The sequence below is a fragment of the Canis aureus genome, chromosome 22 (genome assembly GCF_053574225.1).
Source record: "Canis aureus isolate CA01 chromosome 22, VMU_Caureus_v.1.0, whole genome shotgun sequence".
NCBI classification, from domain to species: domain Eukaryota; kingdom Metazoa; phylum Chordata; class Mammalia; order Carnivora; family Canidae; genus Canis; species Canis aureus.
The window spans coordinates 15,417,364-15,438,405 of record NC_135632.1 but is presented as its reverse complement, the minus strand read 5'-3'; the positions used below and the strand labels follow the sequence as shown (position 1 = coordinate 15,438,405).

Sequence of the window (21,042 nt, the reverse complement as noted above, 5' to 3'; positions counted from 1 at the left end):
AACATCTGTTTGCCAAAGGAAAACCTTAAGTATTTATTTAGAGGAACCTATAAAAGAAATAAGGGAGGGCAGCCCCGATGGCGCAGCGGTTTAGCACCGCCTGCAGCCCAGGGCGTGATCCTGGAGACCCTGGATCGAGTCGCACGTCAGGCTCTCTGCATGGAGCCTGCTTCTCCCTCTGCCTGTGTCTCTGCTTCTCTCTCTCTGTCTCTCTCTCTGCATCTCTATGAATAAATAAATAAAATCTTAAAAAAAATAAATAAAAAATAAAAGAAATAAGGGAATTTAAATGGATTTAGACTGGTGGTTGGGCCCTATTTTAGCTATTGTTCAAATGTATGTATGTGTATTCTGGTGATTGATAAACCTTTTAGAAATTAAATGATGCATGGGCACAGCTATTTCTGTGGATTTCCTCAGTTGGTGGATGCTAAAAAGAAAACTATCATTTTATAGAGAGTTCCAGAAAATCTGTGGTGCTGCAAAGAGGTCCCCCATATATGGACCATTGACCCAGAAGATGGACTTACATCTGCTCCTAAGTAATTGATAAAAGTCTGTTCATCGGGATTCATTTGGTTGAAAGTAACTGAAACCCAACTGAAACTAGCTTAAACAAGAAGGGTTATATATGATGTATGTAATTGGGACTTTTAAGAGAGGTTCTGGCTTCAGCCACATCTGAACCCAGGGTCTCCAAGAATGGATGTCCTCAGGTCTCTCTCTCTCTCTCTCTCTGATTAGGTCTCTGCATTTGTTTTTCTGCCTTGTTTCTACTCGGCATCATTTTCTTCCTCTGCAGGCAGAGGCTGTCTGAGGAGGAACATGTAGCTGGGGCAGCCCCAGGTTTCCGTTCTTCGAGATCAGCATACAAAAGAGAGCCTTTTCTAGTGCGTGCACAGTGCCTCTGTCAAGGAGAAGGAGACTAGTTGCCCCATAACTATCCTCATTGACTCAGTCAGAGGTCCATCTCCAGCCGGGGGCCGGGGGCCGGGGGCAGGGACCCTGTGATTGACGGTTCAACCAGAACCACATGAGGAGGGGAAAGAGCAGTTTACCAACAGAAAGAAGGGTGCTAGATGGACAGACAGATAGATGGCGGAGCCCACGCATGACATCCAGAAGACTGGTGGGGAGAACCAGTAGAGGCAGAGGAGTGAGCTTGAGATGGGGTTCTACCCGCCACATCCACCTTGGGTGACTGCCTCAATCTCCTCCCTTGACGCTAGGCTCTCTTCTTTGTAAAGTGGTCTTGTGAGGATTAATGAGTGATGCCTGTGTTTGGACTCTTGGGGACCCCAGGGTGCAAAGCAGATGATATCAAAGGACATCTGTCAGATAGCACATATAGCACTTCGGAGGCACCCAAGAGGTGCTGGCTTTCCTCTCTAGTATTTACTAGAATTCAGAGGGTGCTAGGAATGAGGTAACCAGGTTGCATGAAGTTCTTCCTCTACCACCGAGCGAGGCAGGCCCCTTCTCTGGGGTGGCCCACCTGCTGTGGCACAGCTAATTATCAGTCAGGAGAAGGTAATGGCGTTGAGAAAGAGGCAGGGCCCAGTGAAGGCTTAGGAAACAGTTCTTGATAAGAAGCTGACCGCTTGCTGGACTGAAGTCCACCCTAATGCTAAGGGAGAGAAGGGTTACTCAGTGTAAATCCAGCCACGCTCTGGGCCCCTCCTGCTGGCCTGGGGCCCCCCACGCTGCACCTGTCATGACCTGCCTTGCTTTCCTTGCAGTCCACCTGACCCCAGTGTCCACAGCTAAGAATGGAGTGAGTAGCAAGAGTCGAAAGAGAATCATGCCTGACCCAGTGACCGAGCCCCCTGTGATGGACCCCATTTACGAAGCTCTTTTGTACTGCAACATTCCCAGTGTGGCTGAGCGCAGCATGGAAGGTAGGCCTGCCTGCCCTGCCCAACTTGGTACCAGGACAGACGCCCCTATGGGAACGAGTAGATCTTCAAGCAGCGCAGCATGGTAGGAAGGAACCTGACGGCTCAAATCCTGCAGTTGCCACTAAGCCGTGCCCTTGAATGAGTTCCCAAGTCTTAGCTTCCTCATCTGTGAAATGGGGGTAATGAGCAGTCTCTGCTCACAGGGCTGCCCGGAGTCTTAAGTAAATGCTTCAAACACGTGGCTCATGAGAAGCCCTCTGCACAGGTTTGCCATTACGGTTTTCAGTGGGATACCAGAGATGGAAAGGTAGGATTGATGGGCTCTAGGGCAGCACCCCCAACTACACCCCACTTTCCAATAAACTCTCTTCGGAGCCTACGATGTCCACAGGATGCTGGATGCTCCATTGGTATCCTGCAGTAAAGGTGTAGGAAGATACGATTTTTGTGTTGAGTATTGCTTTTTTTGAACATGGATCAAAATGATACTGAATATTTTTATCAGTGTTTGCCCTGATTTGTTTCATAGAGCTTTATTTATTTTATTGATCTTTTTAAGGAGGCTCCACACCCAATGTGGGGCTTGAACTCCCAACCCTGAGGTTAAGAGTTGTATGCTCCACCAAGGGAGCCAGATCCCGTTTCATGGAGCTTTGAAGTAGAAGTCATTGTTTCTAGCATTTCTCCAGGCCACTCGCTAGACTGTGGATTGTGAGTGAGGCCACTCTGGCCTCCAGCACCCAGCCACACCCCCAGAGCCTCCCTGTCACCTCTGGGGTGTCAGAGACCTAACCAGACATAACCAGTCCTGTCTCTCTCCTCCACCTGCCTTGTGAGCCACCCCGCTGCCTGCAGCACGGCACCCTGCTGCTAGGCTCATCCCTCCCCACCTCTGTGAAGTGGAAAGGCTGCTCACCTCCCGAGTGATAACCAGGCCATGTTACTCCTCTCCCACAGGTCACGCCCCCCATCATTTTAAGCTGATCTCAGTGCATGTGTTCATTCGACACGGGGACAGATACCCACTGTATGTCATTCCCAAAACGAAGCGACCAGAAATCGACTGCACTCTGGTGGCCAACAGGTAAATTGCACTTTTTCTAAGAGTCGTTTCCAAGCGTCGGTTCTCTCTGTCCCAGTCAAAACGCTGGCTGGAGAATGACAGGCAGGGGGAGTAAGCTCAACAAGCGAGTCCTGTTTGCCAGAAGCCTGATCTTCAGCACAATCCTGCGTGTTAATTACCATTTCACAGTTGAGAAGAAGGAGGCCCAGAGAAGCGAGGACAGCCGTGTAAGGCCACACAGCAGACAAACCGAGATTTGGGTCCAGGCCATTGTGGGGCCTGCTCTTCCCTCCTGTGTTCTGCAGTTTGAGAAGGAGCAGGGACCTAGTGCAGTGAACACTGGGCCCGATGTGCTCAGGCCCTGGCTCAGCTGTGTGGTTTGGGGCAGCAGGTGAGTCCCGTAGTCTCCGAGCCTTGCCCTCCCATCTCTGCAGTGGGGATGCCTTTGCTGACTGTGTTGGGTCACGAGTAAGTGAAATGATAGAGGAGAACATGCCCCACCAGCTGTAGAGCCATGTACATGTAAGACTTACAGCCTTTTAATTTTAATTTTTCATGGGAATAGGGATAGCACGTTCTTGGCTGAGAGCCCTTAGGATGCAAAAGAATTCAACAGAGACTGGAAATTGTGCATATGGGTAAGGCACAGCTCTAAAATGAGAGGCAAATTAGCCCTGAAATGATGGGCGAGGCCTCCACGATGTGTCTGGGTACATGTAACAGCCCTCGCAGAATTGACTGAAGGAGCGAAGGAGACGGGAGGGAAGTGCTCACGGAGGAAGATGTCATGTGGATGGAATGCTTCCGGGTGCCAGCCTGCCCTGGGCAGGCCCGGTCTGGGGGACCAGGCCTCTTCCTTCTAGTGGATGGTGGTGTGAACCCCAGGGAGGGAGTTTCAGGGTAACTTTTTGGGTCTCCAGGCTTCTCACTGTCCAGGATTATGGGGAAGAGGAAGTGAACCATTGGATGTGAACACATCATGAAATAGTGTGTGACTATAGCCTATCACGCACTTTCTCCTTTCCTGCTGGAGGTCACGAAGCCTGCAGCCTGGGTGCTTATGTCTTTTTCTGTGTTTAGCAAGCATAGGTGAATGTCCCAGTGTCCCACAGGTTGGAAAAGCCCCTGGGTCAAGGTCTCTAGCCTTCTGTGCCAACCTTCTGAAACCTTCTCCCCCTGCCATACCCACTCTTGCTGGCTCCCCACCCCTCAGACCTTTGCCCCTGCTGTTTAGCTCCCTAAACCCACTCCTACAGCTCCTCAGAGGCTCCCCTGAAATGCTGCCCCTTCCGGGCAACCTCTCCTGATGTGTGAGGATGGGTTCTCTCGTATCGGGCATTTGTCCCCACTCAAACTGAAAAGGGCGATGTACAGGAAGGCTCTCCGAACAAAATATTGAAGGACCTAAACTGGCCTTTGGATTAGGGGAAGGAGAGAGGCCCCTTGCTGGGCTGGGTATCAGCCCTTTGGTTTCTGGATCAGAGGATGGTCTAGAGTGATCTAGGATGGCAGGAGAACATGGGGTGCAAGGAGGGCAGCTCAGAGAAGTGGCTTTGCTCCACTGGCACAGTCTGTGGATATCTGCCGTCTGAACTGCTCAGGAATAGATAGGCCAGGAGGCCTCTCAGTTCGCCAGCCTCAGGGCCTCAAGGACTCTGACAATACCATGCATCAGCCCTGGCAACATGTCTTCTGCTCCCCTTTCTCTAGCTGGGCTCTACATTCCCAGACATGAGAATTTTTCAGTGGCTCGGCCCAGACCAGGGGTCCATCTCCAGACCAGTCAGCTGTTACTCAGGTCCCTGAGCACCTCCAGGCTCTGGAGGTTACCCTCACTGTTTAGCTAGAGAAGGTGCCCATTGGGCACAGCTGCCTGCCAACATGCAGACCCCCCCCTCCCCCCGTGTACCTGCATGCTTTGCAGCTTATCTTCCAGCATGATTGTGCCCTTCTCACACCACTGGCTCCTTAAAGGCATTGGATCTTTCTCCTTTATCACTGGTGTCCAGCCTGAGCCTGGCATAAAACAGTTGTCACACTAGGTTGGTTGCAGAGTGAATTCAGGACCTTAGTGAGAATCACAAGTCCTATTGCTGATCAAGTGCCTCATGATAGATTTTAGCCTCTGCCATGGAACTCTCTGAAGCCTTAGAAACCCTTTTGGTAGAAGGCCAATCACTTTAGCTTTGTGGCCCTCAGTACTTTGTCCTGGGCTGTGGGGACAGTGAGTGGTCCATCCCTTAGCACAACCTTGTGAATTCTAACTAAGGGGCTGCACTAACGCACTGAGCTGGTCGTACTGAGGGGTTGACAAGCGTTGGTGTTCCATTTACTACAGTGGCCTGCAGGCTTTCTGGGCCCAGGCTCTTTCCCACTTTGAGTGGTCGTGGTCAGGAGGCCAGGCCAGGTCCCAGGGCCCCTCATCCATTACAGCCATGGCAGGATCCTGCGATGGGGCCGTTTCTGGAGCTCCCAGTTGAGAGGTGCAGCTCCTGGGGACCAGCTGCTCTGCTGCCCCTGCCCCCGTTTTCCCTGGCCTTAATCTTCCGACCTACTTCTGTTTTATTGAACATTCTATGTCTTCAGGAGCTGCTTTAAGTCCTTGGTGGAAGGAGGGAGGAGTATGCATGTTTAATTAATTGCTGACATTTAATTAATTCCATCCTTAAAAACATGAAGTGGACCTGTCATAAATGCACACTTAGAGTGAGCAGGACTCCCAATGATGTGGAGCCCTCCCCACCCTCGGGCTTCGGAATCCCCTGGGACTGTGGGGTCTGGGACACCAGCCGTGCCTGCTGCCTTCCCAGGTACGGATTCAGGTTCGAGAATCATCCATTTTTATAGCCTCGTAAGGGCGGTGGGCCTCTCGTCTAGTCTAGTGAGAGGGTGTAGCTGGGCCAGCAGGCAGGGTCGCAGTGAGCTGCGTACAGAGGAACTGACACTCGGGCACGTTGGCGGCCCCAATGCTTCACGTCACCGTGACCCATTCCGTGGCTCTCCCTAGTCTTTGTAGCGGAAGCTGCCTCTTCCTGAAGGCCGTGTGCCTCGTGGCAAAGGTGCTGTTTTAACTCTCATGGGACAGCATTTGGCCAGCCGTAGGGGTTATCAGCCATAGTTATGCCATGTGTATTAAATGCTTTTTTTGCTTGCATTCATGAATACGAACTAGATACTCTTTTCTACATCCAAGGAAGAGAAGAAGATTTGCTTTAATCAGTATTTATTCAGTACATTGTGTTTTTAAACACTTACTATGTGTCGGGTATTGTGACATGTGGCTGGCCCACATACAGAGAGGTGGCATGTGAACAGGCACCTCGATAAAGTAAAGGCACCAGCCCCTTACATATCTGAGGGAACAGGGTTCCAGACAGAGGGAACAGTAAGTGCAAAGAGCCTGAGGCTGGAATAAGACCAGTATGTGGCTGGACTGGACAGGGAAGGGGGAGGAAGGGCTTCTAAAGACTCATAGAAGAAAGGCTGCTCCTGCCCCCAGGGGGCCCAGTCCTGCCTGAGAGGCAATCTGGTGGCCAGCACCCATGGTGGCATCTGCAGTATTAGAGAAGCAGTGGAAGAATTAGAAAAAGTAGAGGTGGAAGCAGTTTGAGAACCATATTTGGGGCATGAACCACAAGAGGGCAGCCTGCCTGGGCTTGGGGGGGACTGGAGAGGTGGGATGGCAGGTCCAGGAAGGCCACTACGACCAAGGGACCTAGAGGGTGTTCGGGAGCACATCAGGCAGCAGCTGGTGATAAATGGTACCTGGGGCGGTGAAACCTACCTGGGCAAAGGTTTGCGGAGGTGGACAGCTTAGCCCACAGGCTGGAGCAGGGAGCGGAGAGGTGGAAGGGTGGGGAGGGCCTAGGTCATCTGATGCTATGAACGCCCAGCTAAGGAGAGTGGCAGGCATCAAGGCGGCGAGGGAGCTGGGAAGGGGAGGGATGGAATTACCAAGATCTCTGGCTGCCATGATGCCAAGGACGGATCAGAGGCTGGCTGCGATGTTTGCGTTCCTATGGCCATAGTGATCCAGAAGAGAGATTGCCCTGCAGAGTCCCACCCAGGTCCTTAAAATGACCTACAGGACTTCCTGTACTCTCCCCCTTCCCCTTGCCCTGCCCTGGGGCTCTCCTCATCCTCACTCACTCCACCTTAGCCACACCGCCCCTAGCCCTCCTTCCCACTGACGGTGTTCTCTCTACAGACAGCTCTTCCCCAGCTGCTTAATGGCCAGCAGGTCCACCTCCTTCAAGCCTTGCTTAAATGTCACCTTCTCAGAACACTTCACTTACAATTACAATGCACTTCTTCCATCTAAGTCTCCTGGGTCCCTCTTTTCCTGCTCTTCTTTTTGAGAAACACACCAATGCTTCAGAGCATCTGCTACCTTCTAGGGTGCATGTGCGCACGGGCACACACACATTTTTTTTTTTAAAGGTTTTATTTGTTTATTCATGAGAGACACAGAGAAAGAGACAGAGACATAGGCAGAGGGAGCAGCAGGCTTCCTGCAGGGAGCCCAATGCGGGACTTGATCCCAGGACCCCGGGATCAAGACCTGAGCCAAAGGCAGACGCTCAACCACTGAGCGTGTCAGTGCACCCAGGTGCACGCCCCACACACACTTTCTGGTGTTCATTGTATGTTGTCTGCTTCCCCAGGCTAGAATGCGAGCTCCCTGAGGGCAGTGTTCAATGCTGCTATATGCCAAGGGCCTAAGAGGATGCCTGGCAAATGGGAGGAACATGATCAAATATCTGTTGAATGAATAAATGGATAGAGGCTAAAACTCAGGGAGTGTCAGTGGAGTTGGAGAGAAGCCTTGGGTCTGAGAGAAGGTCACAAGGTGGGGTTGGTAGGACTTGCTGACAGGATGAGGGTGAGACAGAGACAGAGGAGATGGTGGCCAGATTTCTGATTGGGTATCTGGCTGGTGCTGGTGCCCCTGCCCAGAATAGAAAGAGCAGAGAAAGGGAGGAAGGGGAGGGAAGTTAGGAGGACAGGTCTCGGTGCTAAGTATGAGCTGTCATCAGACATTCCAGTGATAATTTCTAGAAGGTAGTATAGGCGTGTAGGTGTGGGGCTCTGGCATGTTGTCCTGCCAGGGGACAGAGATTCATTTGAGAGTTCATGTGTCGATGGCAGCTGACACTGTGGGTGTGACTGGTATCACAGAGCCTATGGAGCGAGGGAAGGTTGAAAACAGAGTCCTGGCAAACAGGAGCCAAGAAGTAGCCCAGAGAGGGAGAGGATCCCAGGAGGAGACTTTGCAAACAGGAGTGGCAATGTTAGGAGAGCTAAAAAAGGAGGAAGTTTTTAACAAAGAGTGAGGGGCAATTAATCACCTCAGGTAATGCACAGAGGTCCAGAAAGCCAAAGACGGAGAAAAGCATATTGAGCTTATCTGTTTAGAATTTCATTTCATTAATAATATAAAATAAAATCTCTTTCATAAATTGTAAAAGTCTGTGGAATGAAGTCATTCCAGTTTCCAGCCACATGAGCTTTTTTGAATTGTGTTTTCTGATAACAGTATCACTGGCACTATGCTTCTTCTCTGTCTTAATGTTCTATGCAGGACTCAGTAATTGCTCAGATTATAGCGAAAGCACAATACATTTTCTCATGGGTGTGTAGATTAGCCTTGAGGTTCTGTCTCAAGCTTTGTGGCATAGAGAGACGTAAACAATGCATACAAAAGTGTAAATAAGAACTCTGGAAACGAATAGTTTGAAGCCTTAAGATAGCAGCACCTTTAATTCTTCCAATTTTTTTTTTTGGTTTCTATTTATTTGACAGAGACGGAGCACGAGCAGAGGGAGGGGCAGAGGGAGAGGGAGAAGCAGGCTCCCCACAGAGCAGGGAGCCCAACTCAGGGCTCAATCCCAGGACCCCCGGATCATGACCGGAGCTGAAGGCAGACACTTAACCAGCTAAGCCACCCAGGTGCCCCAGTTCTGTCGATTTTCAATAGGAAAGCAGATTTCCAGGGAGGTTGCAATGACATGAGTTTTTCCTGAAGAAAAATTCATCATGACAGATAGAATCATTTCTGTGTTAGAGTTAGTCTAGCCTTTTGTAACCAAGAGACCGAAGAATCCATTGCCTCAAATACCAAAGTTTACCTTTGCCTTGCATGAAGGTCTGAAGTAAGTGACCCAGGTCATATTATGTGGCTCTGCTTGGTCATTTAAGGCCCCAGGTTCCTTCAGATCATGGCTCCCATAATGCCCTAGGGATATCTACATGATTGAACCTGGATTGCTTCCATGTCTGCCTAGTGGCTGGTGGGAAGGAAAAGAATGCTAAAGGGCATTCCATGATCTAAAAACCTAAACTCAGTAGTGGGATACATCCTTCCATTCCATTAGCAAATACCATGTGGTTCTAGCTAACCACTAGGGCCTCAGAAATGGAACCTAACCAATTCCCAAGAAGAGAATAGATTTTTTTTTTAAGATTTATTTATTTATTTATTTGAGAGAGAGAGAGAACATGCTAAAGGGGGAGGAGGAGCTGAGGGGGAGGGAGAGAGAGAATCTGCAGATTCCCCACGGAGCATGCAGCCCAACATGGGGTCGATCTCCCCATCTTGAGATCATGACCTGAGCTGATATCAACAGTTGGACACTTAACCAACTGAGCCACCCAGGTGCCCCAGAGGAGAACAGATTTTAGTGTACAATGTTTAAAGAAAAACCACAGCTAGATAGTAGTTAGTAGCAGTAAAAACAGATTGTATTCAGGAACTAATGAAGTAAGGGAAAAGAGATCTCAGTGTAGAAGTGGGCTTAATTCCAAATACAACATGGGCTGTGGGAATTTATAGCCAGGGAGCAGGGTGGAGGTCAGTGGCCAGAATAGGACTAAGAGGAGACTTCAGGGGTGAATTGCTGGCCAAAGACAGGCCAGTGTGAGCAGATACCACCTGGGAGATGAGGAATTTGATCAGATAGGAAGAGCGGGAGATTCTGGCTAAATCGACTTAGCAGGCTTTTTGCTAAAACTCAGTGATACAAAATGGACATAAGTCCAAAGAACATAGAAGTCCAAAGGTTGAGGCCTAGCTGGAAAGAGGGTTCAGAGGAGCCTAACTATAGTTTACTCAGAGTCTGTCACAATTAGCAGTTTCACTCATAATAATTTCCATTGAAATCTGAGTATTTTAGTAAACCAGTATAGGAACTTGTCATATTCATTGCTACAGTTTATGGGAGGCTTGGACTTTTCATAAAGCATCTAAGGATGGGGTACTTCCCAGTCAAATTCATTTACAGGTGTTTTGGAGTATCTGCCATCAAGCTAGGTACCCTCTTGGCTACAGAGGGAGGGAGGAGTGGAGCCATGGACTGGGTAGCCAGGACCTGGACATTTAGATCCAGGACAGGCCCAGGGACTCAGGTTACCTGGTCCTCTTCTTGTTAAAAAGATCCAGCCACAGGACGCCCGGGTGGCTCAGTGATTGAGCGTCTGCCTTTGGCTCAGGTTGTGATCCCAGGATCCTGGGATCAAGTCCTGCATCAGGCTCCCTGCATGGAGCCTGCTTCTCCCTCTGCCTGTGTCTCTGCCTGTCTCTGTGTATCTCATGAATAAATAAATAAAATCTTAAAAAAAAAAAAAAAAAAAAGATCCAGCCATTTGCTATCTCTCCTGTTAAGTGAAGTTTTCCTTCCAGCAATTGCCATCCTTCCCGGACCAAAACCAAGTTTCTATCTATACAGTTAGATATTAACATGTCATTAAGCCGTCAGATGCCGTGAAAACGTGAGATAAGCTCAGCAAATACTTCCACATCCTGTTGATGGATGCCCTTTGTTTATATTAATTCAAATTGTCAGCCCTCATTGTCAGTCTGGAAATCTTATTTCCCAGTTTGCAAATATTTATGTGTTTTAGCCTTGGGAATAATAACATATCCTCTGTTTTTGTGGAAAGACACAATGCCTACAGCAATCCAGGATGATTAGACTATATATTGTGTCAGTATTAGCGTTCTCTAATTTTAAAACATTTTTTAAAGATGGGCTTTCTACTTTTTTGAAAGATAATAAAAGCATTTTACCTGGGGCATCTGGGTGGCTCAGTGGTTGAGCATCTGCCTTTGGCTCAGATTGTAATCCTGAGTCCTACATGGGCTCCCCATGGGGAGCCTGCTTCTCCCTCTGCCTATGTCTCTGCCTCTCTCTGTGTGTCTCTCATGAATAAATAAAAATCTTAAAAAAAAAAAAAAAAGGCATTTTAGCAGCCAAAGTTAACCGGGCTCTCAGATAGGAGAGGCCTGCTATTAGAACAATTTATCCTTGCTTCTCTTCATGTTGATTTAGCTTAGTTGGGAACTCATCTTATCTGTTCACTTTCATTCAGCTGGAGAATGTACACACATTCATAGGCCATCTCATTATTCATAGAAAAGGTGTGTATATTAGGTTATCTCATTATTCAGAGAAATGTACATATATTTATAGGTCATTTCATTATTTAGGGAGATTGTATATTAGCAACTAGAAGAATAAATTAAATCTTGATTTACCCCATGTATTGTGGCAGAAATATAAGTAATGTCAGATATTATTAAAAAAAATGTTTTTTTATCTCTTCATTACCACCCCATGTGAAATGAGATACTATATGTGCAAAATGCAAAGCAAGTGGTAGAGAGCTGTAGAGATCTTGGTTACCTTAACCAATTAATTTTTCTCAAAGGAGATTTTCCAGAGGTCAGTTAAGGATTACCGGGGTGAAGGTTGAGGATAGGTTTGCTAGGAGGAAGGGGCTGCATGTGTAAAGTCTGGGATGTGTGAAAGAACAAGGTGTGTTGGGACAGAAGGCAGTCAGTTACCTGTGACCAGAGCCCAGTATTCAAATGGAAAAGGTGGGAATCCCTGAGCCTCAAGGTGAGGTGGGGCCAGAACAGATTTTTTTTTTTTTTTTTTTTATGATAGTCACACACAGAGAGAGAGAGAGAGAGGGAGAGAGGGAGAGAGGGGCAGAGACACAGGCAGAGGGAGAAGCAGGCTCCATGCACCGGCAGCCCGATGTGGGATTCGATCCCGGGTCTCCAGGATCGCGCCCTGGGCCAAAGGCAGGCGCCAAACCGCTGCGCCACCCGAGGATCCCCCAGAACAGATTGATAGGCCACACGGGTCCGGTGGGAAAGAGGAAGTATACAGGAGCAGGGCCAACTGGACTTGCTGTTAAGTCAATCTCAATCTCGGGCTGTGGAGGAGGCAAGATTAGATTGCAGTTAGGCCAAAGAGGAGCCCATGCCATAGAGACAAAAGCTGCCTGAGCCAGAACCAAGGGAGTGGCTGCAGAGAAGTGGCTGTAGAGAAGCCCCAGGAGGACACATCTAGGATGGGGTGGCAGATGGCATGCATAGGAGCAGGGGAAGGAGAAATCAAGGAGGACTTCCAGCCTGGGCATGACCACCTGGTGGGAGTCAGTAGCCTCCTGAGGAAGGAAACGGGATCTGGGTGGTGGGATATGGGTGGCAAAGCTGACTCCCCCAGTGCCAGGAATGATGGGTGCTTCAGCAGAGGTTAGGGGTTTGGCCTGGCCTCATGCAATGTTAGTGGTGGAGCAAACGTGATCCTGGAATTTAAAAGTGATTGAACTTGAAGCACCAGAGTGGCTCAGTCGGTTAAGCATCTGACTCTTGATTGGGCTCAGGATCATGAGATCCAGCCCCGTGTTGGGCCCCAAGCTCAGCAGAAATCTGCTTCTCGGGCAGCCCCCGTGGCTCAGCGGTTTAGTGCCTCCTTCAGTCCAGGGTGTGATCCTGGAGACTCGGGATCGAGTCCCACATCAGGCTCCCTGCATGGAGCCTGCTTCTCCCTCTGTCAGTGTCTCTGCCTCTCTCTCTCCCTCTGTGTCTCTCATGAATAAATAAGTAAAATCTTAAAAAAAAAAAAAAGGAATCTGTTTCTCTCCCTCCCCTCCATCCCTTCCGCTGCTCCAGCACACACTCACGCGCTCTCTCAAAATAAAATCTTAAAAAAAAAAAAAAAATATCAAAGTGACTGAGCCCAGTACCTGTTCTTACGGGTGAGCAGGGTAGGACGCACCTCAGATTTTACTGGCTGAAGTTGAAACCTTTGTGGACTATTCTGGAGCATAGTGACGACTAATTCTCCATGTTGTCTCCTTAGGAAACCATATCACCCTAAACTGGAAGCTTTCGTTAGTCACATGTCGAAAGGATCCGGAGCCTCTTTCGAAAGCCCTCTACACTCCCTGCCTCTTTACCCCAATCACCCACTGTGTGAGATGGGAGAGCTCACGCAGACAGGTACGTGTGACAGCCATTGGCTCATTCCTCCTCCCATGTCCTCTTCTATGTGGCATACGTCGGAGCAGATGCTCCTGGGCAAGGCGCTGTGTGCTCATGGGGATGAATAAGGACTAGTACCACAGGTGGCTCTGAGCCCACCAAGGTATCTTAAAAATTAAAAATAGCCCCTTTCTTTATTGCAAAACCAGTATATGTCAATGGTAGAGAAATTAGGAAAGATGGTCAAGCAAAAGGAAGAAGAATTTAAAGTACCCCCAAATCCCAGCCCACGGAAGAAATGGGTCCTCTTGTTTCATTTGTTTATGTGTGTGCACACATGCACACACAGTGGTATCTTACTACACAACTTTGTAATACACTTTTTCTTTTAACAGTATGTTGTGATAATCCTTCCCTGTCGATAAATATTCATTAACAGCATCATTTCTTATGTCCACCTATTATCCCACTATTGCTGGGCCATAATTTATGTAACCAATCCCATGTTCAAAGAACATACTTCAAAGAAAACAACCTGATAAGTTTTAATGCACGAGATCTCATGAACAAATATATATGGCAGATCCCTAGTGAGCATGGAGCTTGTTTGACTGAGTGTGTTCCTCACAGAAGCCCACCTTTCCCTCTGAGCCCTGTTCATACCATTCATTACACAGCCTGTTCCCTGTCAGGGTGGGTTGGTGAGTTAACTGTGGAATTACCTCTGTTAGGAAGAGAAGGAACTGGCAGCTCCCCAATAGCCTCTAGTTCCTTCTTACTTCAATCCAGGACCTCAGAGGGTCTTTGCAGGGTCACCAGCCTTTTTGGAAGAATCCGGAGGATTTGTTGGCCATGTTGTCCCACCACTACTCTAAGACCTCAGCTTTGATGAAAGGAAGGTTTCTGTCCTAAAGTTGGCCCTGTGGAGTTTTGCCATGTTTTAAAATCCATTATTATTGGGGAGAATGATAGTGACAGAGTGGGCCAAGCTGAAGGTTCTAGAAGACTAGTCTTGAATAAGGAGGGTTGTCAAAAGCTTTTGGTTGGTAATGAGTTCCACGTACACAAGGTAGGCAGTGGTTTAAAACAGGAGACCAAGTGCCTCCTTTTGTTAACAAGTATTTTATGGTGCTTCCTTAACTCTCCTAAAGTGAAATTCAAATATAATAGAACCTTTCTTAACTCTCCTGAAGTGAAGTCCAAACATAATAGAACCTTCCTTAACTCTCAAGTGAAATCCAAATATGATAGAACCTTCCTTAACTCTCAAGTGAAATTCATATATAATAGAACCTTCCTATACATATATGATTTTAAAGAAGAGCAATTATATCAGGTACCGTAACTATAATAAAAGGGGAAACAAAAGGAAACAAATGTATTATATAATGCAGTGTGTCTCAGTGTAAAAGCTTGAGCTCACACTCACTAGCAGACAGAATGACATCCTCGGTTGTTTACACTTAAATGTAGGTTGGTGACTGTGACTACTACAAATGTAGACTGAGGGGTAACATAATGGGGACTCTGACACCATGTTTTGGGACATAATTTTTTTGACAAGTTCTGATCAAAATAAAATACAGATGTCCCTTAATTTCTGTCTCATTTCTGGAAAAATCAGTGGCTTTCATGGTATGTCAAAATGGTTTTGTATTGATGACACAAAGAAACAGGTTCTAGGCTAAAGTATTTTTTAAAATTGTCTATTTAAATTAAATTTGCCAACATACAGTACAATACCCAGTGCTCATATCATGTGCCCTCCTTAATGCCCGTCACCCAGTTACCCCATGCCCCCACCCACCTCCCCTTCTGCAACTCTAGGCTAAAGTATTTTAACAGGTTTTTCACATGTGGGAATAACTTGTGGTACATCTAAAAGTTATATGGGTCAGAGAACAGTTCTTTGGAGAGACTGTCTAGCTCCATGGCCCTCACCCACGAAGTGTCAGGAATCTTCCTTTCCATATTGTTGTGACAACTCAAGCCCCAAACCCTCTCTCAGAGCAGAGCCAGGCTTACTGAGAACCACTGACTAAACCCTCTGGTTGCAAGTGACAGACACTAAGTAAAGCAAAAGAGGGACATTTATTGTACCGATTCAGGATGACTCAAAGACTCTGAGGGCAAGAATTATGACCAGGCCTCCAGAGACTGGAACCAGAAAGAAGAAATTTGTCTGTTTCAGCTTCTGTGGTTTAGGTCTGTGTCTGTCCACAGAGTGACAGTCCTAGCCATACCCAGAGATGAATTGCAAGTCCAAATTCTTGACAGCGAGAGAAAGTCTAATAGGGTCCTTTAAGGTCAATGTCCATTGGTTGACTCCGAGGTCAGGGTAACTATGTATTGAACAATGGGGGCCTCCCCAGCCTCTGGATCCAGGGGCTGTTCCCTGAGAAGAAGCAGGGGAAGGTGGCCTTCACATACTTGTAGACACTCATTCATTCTGATCTCTCTTCTCAGTTGTTCTATTATCTACATCATCTTCTCAATCAGCATTACTCTAGAAATTATTTTCATAGTACTGTTTGCTCCTGTTCCCTAATTCTCTTTTAATGCTCATTTTTATCTTCTATTTTAAATTTCATTAAAAATGCATAGCTGTTAGAATAACCATTTATAACTGAAACACTTTTGGCACCCCACCGTAACTATGTAAGCCCACTCATTAGTGCCTACTCTATTCAAGATGCTTTGGCAGCTGCTGAGTGTAGGAGGGTAGGGAGTGGCTGGATGAATAGATGCTCCCCCTGCTTGTCCTAAAGGAGCCTGCAGGTGCCACGGGACAGCGCACACAGAGGCAGCTCTCTATGCTGCTGCAGGCTGCGCAGTCCTACAGAAGAAATTCAGGCTGTGGTGTAGACAGGCCTGTGAGACGGGCCTGTTGATGTGACCCCCATAGGCTGGTGAGGCAGTGAGTGAGATTAGCTTGTGTCAGGTGCCCGGCACAGTGCTGGCGTCGGCTAGGCTCACTGATCGCAGCTCAAGTCCCAGAGATCCAGCGGTATGGGCACAGAAGGGAATTCTTGATCTGACCTGGGGGAAGATGAGGGAAGAGTACAGAGAAGGCAATATCGGAGCCGGGGAACCAGATGAAGACTTCCCTAGGCAGAGAAAGGGGAAGAAGGGCATGACCAAGGTCACGGAGATAGGCTGTGTTTGGAGAGGCCAAGAGGCCCTAAAAGGCTAGAACTTAGTATTTCTGCCTGAAACTACAGGGAGAAGGTGTTACACGCAGGGACTAAGAGGGCAAGGGGGGCCCAGGTTGGGGCTTGAATTTCAGCTGGACCACTTCCTAACAGTGACTGGTCAGGGCCTCAGGTTCCTCAGCTGTAAAATAAAGAAAATGGGGATAATTATCTGCCTTCTTTATCGGGTTTTTGTGAGGATGAAAGGAGAAAGGCCTGGCACACAGGAAGCACTCAACCTTAGTATACGTAGCCTAGAAATATAAGGCAGGCCCAGAGGTGAACCAGGGCCAGACACAGATTCTTATTGTTTGTCACTCATTGTTTGCTTCTTTTTGCAAATCATTTTGGAAATGCCTAAGACCTGTGTCAGCCCAGATCTCTGAGGGAACTCTGTGCTCAATACTTTTCCTTCAGAGTGGGACACAGACATCCATCGTGATGTTTTCCTGAGCTGTACCCCTTCCTGGGCCAGTGCAATTCCCCCTGATGCATCTCAGCCTCGAGTTGTTTCAGGTTTTCACACTATTTGGGCATCTGAATAAGTGACATTGGTCATGAACTGGTCGTGGGGCCTGTGTGTGGTTGACCCTCAGAGAATTCATATCTGTTACTGAGATTCCATTGCCCTATGTCCTGTTGCCTGAAGGGTGAGCTTGCTTTCATCTTGGATTGTCTTCTCCTGCTTGAAGATAAGTCTTTTTCTTTTCTTTTCTTTTTTTTTTTTTTCAAGATAATTTGTTACTGTACTATGGCAGTACAAAACTAAAACTTGGTAAACTTTTAGTTAACAGGTAAATTTAAAATTCTTGTTCCTACCTCTGTTCCATGTACCCCATTTCTGTGCCATCTCCCCAGGTCACCATTGGTATTAGTTTCTTACGCATCCTTCCAAAGTCTCTTTATGCAAAACACAAACAACTGCAAATACACTTCTTATTTTTCCCTCATTTTTATTTAAGAGGAGTATAATAAGATGTACTGTTCTGCGCTTTGCTTTTTTTTCTGATATTCCTTCTGAGTGTGTGAGAGATCATTCCATATCTGTGCAGACAGACTGTCCTTGACGAGCTAGTGATGAGCCAGTAATGCCCCGGCAGGATTAGATGGAATGTACCTAGAAGGTTAGCAGCCAATCTTCACTTGGGAGAGTAGGGAGAATGAGGTGAAGAAGAAAAGCATCCCAACAGTGAGGGGATGAAGCAGCCATCAAGCACCTTTTCCTCTTTACCTGACTGATTTCCATGGGCCCTTCCTGAATGCTAAAGAATGCCGTGTCCCTGGGCCAGAGGGAGAAAGCTCTCCTTAGATCCATGCCAGTTACCACCTTGATGTCAACCAGGAGGCACACCAGTCCCAATGCCCCCTCCCAGGGCAGGGGGTTTGAGCAGATGGTCCTCGTGCTCTCCTCCTCTGCTCATCCCTTCATGGATAACCACAAGGGGCTCCCCTCCTGAGTTGATGCCAACCCATTCTTGTAGCTTCCACATGCTAGGGAATGGTTTTGATGATACTGATCTAAATAAAGCATTGCGGACTTGGCCACTAACTCGGCCTCCCTTTGCTGCCCCTTTTGCTGAGCTGGTAATGAGGACACGGTTTGTGTGCCCATGTATTTCAGGAGTCGTGCAGCATTTGCAGAATGGCCAGCTGCTGAGGGACATCTATCTGAAAAAACACAAACTCCTGCCGAATGACTGGTCCACAGACCAGCTTTACTTGGAGACCACTGGGAAAAGCCGGACACTACAAAGTGGGCTGGCCTTGCTTTATGGCTTCCTCCCAGATTTTGACTGGAAGAAGATTCATTTCAGGCACCAGCCAAGTGCTCTGTTCTGCTCCGGAAACTGCTACTGCCCAGTGAGAAACCAGTATCTAGAAAAGGAGCAGCGTCGGCAATACCTCTTACGTTTGAAAAACAGCCAGCTGGAGAGGACCTACGAGGACATGGCCAGGATCGTGGACGTGCCCACCAAGCAGCTTCGAGCTGCCAACCCCATAGACTCCATGCTCTGCCACTTTTGCCACAACGTCAGCTTCCCATGCACTAGGAATGGCTGCATTGACATGGAGCACTTCAAGGTGATCAAGACGCATCAGATAGAGGACGAGAGAGAGAGGCGGGAGAAGAAACTATATCTGGGCTACGCACTTCTGGGTGCCCACCCCATCCTGAACCAGACCATCAGCCGCATGCAGCGCACCGCAGAAGGCAGGAAAGAGGAGGTCTTTGCCCTCTACTCTGCACATGATGTCACCCTGTCACCAGTTCTCAGTGCCCTGGGCCTTATGGAAGCCCGATTCCCAAGGTTTGCGGCCAGGTTGATCTTTGAGCTCTGGCAAGACAGAGAAAAGCCCAGTGAGCATTCTGTCCGGATTCTTTATAATGGTGTCGATGTCACATTCCACACCTCTTTTTGCCAGGATCACCACAAGCATTCTTCCAAGCCTATGTGCCCCCTTGAAAACTTAGTCCGCTTTGTCAAGAGGGACATGTTTGTGGCCCTGGGGAGTAGCAGTAGTACTAATTATTATGATGCATGTCACAGGGAAGGATTCTAAAAAGTATGCAGTGCAGTGCTTATAGAATCTATGCCAATACAGAGGGACGGGAAGGGTCTGCTTCTAGTTCTGTCCGTTGCCAAGAGTATAAGATTATTGAGCTATAAAGGCTAGAAATCACAATTGAGCCACGTAGATGTTTGGGTTGAACAGTAAGTACGTTGCTATAATTGGGTATGTGAGTTACTTGGTACATAATGGTCAGTTCACAGAAAGAGGAAGGTACTTTTATCACAGCCAGATTTTGCTTACGATACCAGAATAGTATTTCGATACCCAAAGTTGCCAGTCCACATGTGTATTATTTCAATCTGCCATGGTACTCTATTGATGGAACCAGCAAACCTCAGCTAAAATTTTCTTCATCTGGGGCAATTTTACCTTGTCCCTGTTCAGTGAAACATTTCCTGAAATTATTTATCTAAAATAGGGGTTGGCAAATTTTTTTCTGTACAGGGCCAGAGAGTAAAGATTTTAGACTCTGGGGACCCAAAGGCCACAGACAGTCGTAACTATTCAACTTCTGCTCTTGTAAGGTGAAAGCAACCATAGACAACATGTAAACAAATAAGTGTGGCTGTGTTCACAGGGCCTAAGTTTGCCGACCCCTGATCTCAAAAAACAGGCCCTACTACATTTGCACTTTCAGCACTTTGAGAACCAGGTGGATACAAAGAATTACTCAGTGGTGCCTCCAGTAACTTCTGCGAGAAACACCGAATTTGGTCTGTATCTGGTGTTAGAACAAACCTTAAGGGGAGATAAACATTGAATCAGAATGAATCATAGAAAAATTACTAGAATAATATTTGATGTTCATGATGATTATGGTAGAAGATAGTTTTTGGTATGTTTTAAATATTTGTCTGCTGTAGTCTGTTTGCTGTATATGCTGAAATTTTTGTATTCCACTTAGTATTTTTATAGTCTAGGAAAATATTTTCTAAGACCAGTTTTAGATGTGCTCCTATTCCTATGTAATACTCAATTTACTGTACCTGCTTGATGGTTAGAAGGAAGCCAGAAGCTGAATTCAGGCACTTTCTTCCAAAAAAACTAATTATGGCTCATTCCTTTTGACAAGCCGTAGAATTGGATCAATTTTTAAACCATAAATTCTAATTGATTTTTAAATAAGTTTTTGGAAGAACTTTGTTACTAGATAGTTGAATAATCTTTATAAGATATTTTATATATTAGAAGCAATTATAATTAAATCTGTGGTTTCTGAACTAAAATGGTGCTAGTTCCAGGTGAAGAAATGTAAAGTGCAAGTGAGATTCTCTGGTGTCATTGGCATTCCAAACTTTTCTCTTTGTTTTTGTCTAATGTTGCCTTTGGATACGTCTGTTTCTATAAATAAATTTTTGAACAATACTCATACATACAAGTCATGATTTGTACCTACGAGTCACTCTCACTCTAGTTCAAGTAAGTGCCAATATTTTAGAAATTTTTTTTTTTCTGTATAAGTAAAAATATTTTAAATCAGAAAATTCTCCAGTATGCATGACCAGCTGTAGGCCGACTGGGCCCAGGAGAGATGGCGGAAAGGGCCAGCAGCCCTGGACCTGGAGGGGCCACAGCTTCCTGTTCTGACAGCAACATGAGGGCTCCATGGGCCGGGTGGACTGGTTTAAAATCTATCTTAATTGCTCCTTTTATTGCTGAAAGTCATGTGTTGTCTCTTGAGTATTTAAAGCCTAATCAGTTGGGGTTTTTTTTGTTTTGTTTTTTTGGTTTTTTTTTGCTCCCACTCACAGTATATCTGAATTAGAACTGCTAAACACAGCTTGAAGATTTAAAACTAAAAGTGAATCAGAAGATGGTTTAAAAATCAGTTTGAGGGGCTTCTGGGTGGCTCAATTGGTTAAGCATCCGACTCTTGATTTTGGCTTAGGTCATGATCTTGGGATCATGAGATCTCACCCTGTGTCAGGCTTTGAGGTCAGCAGGGAGTCTGCTTGAGATTCTCTCCCCCAACCTTCTCCCTCAGTTCCTCCCCCTGCTCATGGGAGGAGCATGCACTTTCTCACACTCTCTATCTAAAATAAA

The 21,042-nt window shown here is 47.0% G+C and overlaps 1 protein-coding gene across 11 annotated transcripts in view; it reads left to right on the top strand.

Moving 5' to 3' along the window:
• PXYLP1 (2-phosphoxylose phosphatase 1) overlaps nucleotides 1-20,364 on the top strand; it is a 72,389-nt gene extending 52,025 nt beyond the window's left edge. For 10 of the 11 annotated variants that reach the window (XM_077864921.1, XM_077864929.1, XM_077864925.1 and 7 more), the window contains 4 exons: nucleotides 1,740-1,898; nucleotides 2,856-2,982; nucleotides 13,113-13,252; nucleotides 18,047-20,364. In XM_077864921.1, the coding sequence (XP_077721047.1) occupies nucleotides 1,740-1,898; nucleotides 2,856-2,982; nucleotides 13,113-13,252; nucleotides 18,047-18,987 (1,367 nt within the window). In that variant the 3' untranslated portion in view covers nucleotides 18,988-20,364. Of the gene's footprint in view, nucleotides 1-505; nucleotides 543-1,739; nucleotides 1,899-2,855; nucleotides 2,983-13,112; nucleotides 13,253-18,046 lie in introns of those variants that run through there. The other variant, XM_077864920.1, reaches the window with a different exon arrangement.
• Nucleotides 20,365-21,042: the final 678 nt, after the last annotated feature.